Here is a 4,873-nt window from a genome sequence, read left to right as displayed (position 1 = left end):
TATTTGGCTAGCTATTTAATTAGAGAAAATGTGGACACCGGAAGAGCCAGCGACGTACGTAGATGATGTACGTAAAGCGCGCATTGAAAGAAGAAATACGCATGGTTGTTCTTAAGCGCGACAACTAGTTTTTTGGAACTTCTGCACGGGTACTGGTGATCAATAGACACCACTAACAGAAACTTTTGGTGGCCCCCATCGTATTAAAGCTACTTGATATCTTCACCACACAAGTCCCGGTGGGAGAACCCATTTTCTTTTTGTTAACCATTCTGATCGATCTTAATTAATCATGTGCAATAATGGTATCTCGCTGCTCTTCCATCTGTATATATAGACTCCATCTCGTATTTGCTTTGCCCAGCCAGTCCTTGCTACTCCAACAAGCTAAGAGTCGTACTAGCCTAGCAGCTAGCTAGGTTTCAGCCCCAAGATCGAAATGGATGAGAAGAAGCCTTATTTGGCCGTGATTCTCATACAAGCAATATATGCAGGCATGTTCTTGCTTTCCAAGGCCGCATTCAATGGTGGTATGAATAATTTCGTGTTTGTTTTCTATAGACAAGCTGCGGCAACCATTTTCATAGCTCCTCTCGCCTTGTTCTTTGAGTGGTAAGTATAACAACATATATTAATATTAGTACTGATTCGATTTCAATAAGATTCTTCTTCTTCTTCTTCTTCTTCTTCTTCTTCTTTTCTTTTGTAAAATTATTTGAGATCAAATGGTGAATGACCTTAGTTTATTTTTTATTGCGAACTCCAGGAAAAAGGTGGTTCCCTTGTCATTTGTGACCTTCTGCAAGATTTTTCTTCTCTCTCTATTTGGGTATGCCTCCCTCGTTAATTGTTTCCTTAATTTTGCCTCGAAATGTTGTTAATCTTCATGAGTTTTGCAATCTCAGGATCACTTTAAGCCTAGATATCCACGGTATGGCACTTGTTTATACGTCAGCAACTTTGGCTGCTGCAACTACAAACTGCCTTCCTGTCATAACTTTCTTCTTGGCTGTATTACTCAGGTAGATCAGTTGATCTCTCTCTCTCTATACACACACACACACACACATTCAAATTACTTTGCAATCTATACTTGTCTACTTTAACGTCTAGACCCAAGCCTTATTTGATAGGAAAATTAAGAAAAAGTATTAAACCATCAAGTGTTTGTAAGACAAACCTCATGATATTACGAAACTAAAACAACTAAAGTACTGTATTAGCTCGATCGGGAGTCTGCGTACGTAGTGGTTCTCTGACTAATATATATGCAAGCTTTAGTCTTAATTTGGAGATCAGAGCTGCTTTGAGGGAAGGTCATGATCTGCAGGAATTAATATGGCATATATAGCTATATACAAACTGCATGTAGTACTTGTTGGGAGATAAAAAATTGTAGTCTCATGAGAAAAATGGGATTAAATATCAATCGATCGGCTTAATTAAGGCCGGATTCTGGGTGCGGTACCCAATATTAGATTTTTTTTTTTTTAAAAAAAAAAAAGAGGACGGCACTTTCAGAACTTTATTAAAAATTCTCACTTATGGTTGAAGAAAAACCCCAAACAAATAAAACACTGAACAACATAAAAAAATGAAAACAAAACACAAAAGCAATCTATAGCCTAATACTAGGCAAATCAAGAAAATCCAACGGGAGCAAACCCTGAACATGGCGAGGCAAATCATCAGAGCCAATGTATGTACAATTTTTCCCCTCTTCTTCCTGTCATGCCAGAGAATCCACTACCATATTACCCTCTCTAAACTGATGTGAAACCGTGTAATGCATACCATGAATCCAATATTATATCTTATAGCTAGTTAGCTTAGGAGATTTTTGTCTAATTTCAAGCAATGAATTATTTGTGAATTAGGTATATGTAAGTTTAACCAGCTTAATTACTAATTAATCAAACTAAAATCTTGGGGTTTAAAGCGGACTCTGACAAAGATATATATGATCTGCATGCTTCTCTGTTCGTCACGACTCACAACGATGGATGGATGGTAGCCTAGCTTGCTATCTAGCTTTGTCGCCAATGGAGTACTGAGATGATGATCATGTTGTCTCCTGATCTTTTGACATATCATGAGTACGTACTTAAACATCTTAATTAAGATATATATATATATATATATATATTTATATATATAAATATATATAAGAAAAAGAAGGAAAAAAATATTGGCTCTAGTGATATATATCTTAATTAATTCTTTTGTTGCTAAGATTCGGTTCTCTAGAATATTCTCCGGCGCCGCCATTAATTAGGATCACATTATTGACAGAATAATTAATACTTAATTATGTTCTGTCCAACAATTCGATTCCAAATTAACTTCTTGATTCCAAATTAATTTCAAATTAAGGAGAATATAATATATATATATATATATATACTTATATATCATGAACTAGTACTAGCTAGGTGCATAAAATAATTATATATGTCATGTACTAATTGTCACGAATGTTTGTTAACAAGTACTTAAATATTATATGGAAGTAGATGTAATTAATTTGTGACATGCAGGAAGGAGGTGTTGAAGTTGAGGACAGCCGCGGGGGTTGCAAAGCTTTCAGGCATACTGGTTTGCATGGCCGGTGCAGCCATCCTTGCCTTATACAGGGGGCCGCAGTTCAACCTCTTGGGCCATCATCATCACCTCTTCGGTCTCCCTAAAACCCAAGAATCTTATGCCCATGATCTTTCTTCCAGCAAAACGTGGTTAAAGGGTTGCTTCCTCTTCCTTGTTTCCACCACCTTGTGGGGTTTGTGGCTTGTTTTGCAGGTATATATATTATATATTTGATATATATATATATATATATATATGAATATCTTTCTATTGTGGGTGAGGCCATATATATATAGGAATATTGTGGAGGGTGTCGAAGATACTTGGCATGCAATGCCAATATTGCACATGGAATATTGGCAATGGCCCCCGATTTGGTGGAGACTTTCTTTTTAATAAGTATAGATTACGTTTAGGTGTGTGAGTGCTTAAATAATAGTGGAATTTATGTACATTTTCTGATCTGGGATGTATATTGCATGCAGGCGCCGGTTATGAAAAGCTACCCTCCAAAGCTTCTCTTCACGACTCTTCAGTGTCTTTTCAGCTCCATTCAGTCATTTGCCATTGCCATTGCTTTCGAAAGAGACCCTGATCAATGGAAGCTGGGCTGGAATGTTAGGCTTGTAGCCGTCGCCTACTGCGTAACTTTCCACTGCCACTACTTAATTTGTTCAATAATATTGATTGCGATTAAAGAAATCCAACGTCGATAGAATATATATATACCTTTTAGGAATTAAAAACAATGATCCTGGCCGGCAGGATCGAGTTTCATTTTTATTCAAATTAAGACACGACTTCATCTAAACTAGCTAGTGGCCATGCATTTTCTGGCTGCAGGGAATAGTTGTAACTGGCGTTACATACTACTTGCAAGCATGCGTTATTGAGATGAAGGGGCCGGTTTTTCTTGCCATGTCTACTCCTTTGGCCCTGATAATTACAATGCTGTCTTCTGCAATTCTCTTAGGCGAGATCATTGGCCTGGGAAGGTAAATTATTAATTAATTATTCTTCAATTTCCCATTCATTGCATTATTAATTATTATTATTTTATTTAATTTGCAAAATATTAAATGCGCTCTCTTCTTGCCATGTGTATATTTAGTGTTTTAGGTGGGACCTTGTTGGTTGGAGGGCTATACAGTGTTCTGTGGGGGAAGGGTAGAGAACAAAAAATCATGAACGAGGGGAGTACCTTAACGGCTGAAGTTGATCACATTAAGGAATGCTCAGAATTGAAAGAAGCAGCAGCAGCAGCAATATCCAAAAGTCCACCACCCTTATTAATTGTATAACACATAATACAGCAACGACCACGATCGATCATGAATTCTTTTAAAGATAAGTGTTTTAGCTGCAAGTTAAAGATTGTACAAAGTAAATTCATAAATTGGCATAGCTTGTTATACGTACGTTAGATTTGTAAAACTATTTTTATTGTAAAATATATCTAACGTATCATGTAAAGTTATGTCAGTTTATGAATTTACTTTTGTGAATTTTTTTGTATTATGTGTAGCAGTTACTTCTCTTCTTTAGAAAATCTATCTCTTCTTAATTGGCGACAATATTTTTGGCCTAGCTAGTACCTGGCTCGTAGGTTAGATCAAGAATATTGTTTCCACATATCATGTATTATATATTGATAAACGCTTATACATATATATATATATATATATATATATACATACACACATAAGTATATGTTAGTGTGGAATTGTACAAAGGATAAACGCGTCAATCCCCTTTTTATAATCTGTAATATACGAGGAAATTAGAATTAGAAAGTACTCTTTCCTCTTTAGGAACTTTATATATGAAATTAGCAGAATAATAAAGAAAATATGACCCTTTTTTTTTTTAATAAATAATGATAAGATGATCACACCCTAAACCGAGATCAGAACAACAATGAAAGTGGCTGCAAATAATGATGCATTACTACACACATGCATGCATGACTAGTTCAAGACACCCCTCCAAAACTTTTCATGTCCATGATCGAGAAGGGTGGTTAAAAACTGGTGTGTCTAGTTGGTTTGGAAGGTGAGACGAAATAAAAATTTTGAGATTTTTATGAATAATGTGAAGATGATATGAGTTGAAATTTTGGGTTGTTTCAAAAAAATTTTGTGGGTCCCATAGTAAAATGTGTTTGGAAGTAAAGTTGAGATGAGATTTTTCGCTTTTTGGAAGAAGAAAACTTGGTGGGTCTGACCGTCTGTGCATATATGGCCTGTCGTGGAAAACTAGCCTTTTCTACTCCCAATTCGTCTATTTCCCC

General features: G+C 35.9%; 1 protein-coding gene across 1 annotated transcript; it reads left to right on the top strand.

Moving 5' to 3' along the window:
* The first annotated feature begins 272 nt into the window (after positions 1–272).
* Positions 273–4,249, top strand: LOC109021009 (WAT1-related protein At5g64700). The gene is made up of 7 exons (XM_019003551.2): positions 273–612; positions 767–829; positions 906–1,022; positions 2,538–2,796; positions 3,069–3,227; positions 3,427–3,578; positions 3,695–4,249. The coding sequence occupies exons 1-7, from the start codon at positions 440–442 to the stop codon at positions 3,882–3,884; spliced, it is 1,113 nt and encodes a 370-aa protein (XP_018859096.1). The 5' UTR covers positions 273–439; the 3' UTR covers positions 3,885–4,249.
* The last annotated feature ends 624 nt before the right edge of the window (positions 4,250–4,873 follow it).

The sequence above is a fragment of the Juglans regia genome, chromosome 1, assembly GCF_001411555.2.
Source record: "Juglans regia cultivar Chandler chromosome 1, Walnut 2.0, whole genome shotgun sequence".
NCBI classification, from domain to species: Eukaryota; Viridiplantae; Streptophyta; class Magnoliopsida; order Fagales; family Juglandaceae; genus Juglans; species Juglans regia.
Note: the sequence above shows the minus strand (reverse complement) of the source record. Positions and strands in the feature narration are given on the sequence as shown.

What these genes read in the sequence shown, in the direction of transcription:
- LOC109021009 (XM_019003551.2), top strand. Translation starts at nt 440, where the DNA reads ATGGATGAGAAGAAGCCTTATTTGGCCGTGATTCTCATACAAGCAATA. An exon ending in TTTCTTCTCTCTCTATTTGG is followed by an intron (nt 830 to 905) that starts GTATGCCTCCCT and finishes TTGCAATCTCAG; the next exon opens with GATCACTTTAAGCCTAGATA. An exon ending in TTCTTGGCTGTATTACTCAG is followed by an intron (nt 1,023 to 2,537) that starts GTAGATCAGTTG and finishes TGTGACATGCAG; the next exon opens with GAAGGAGGTGTTGAAGTTGA.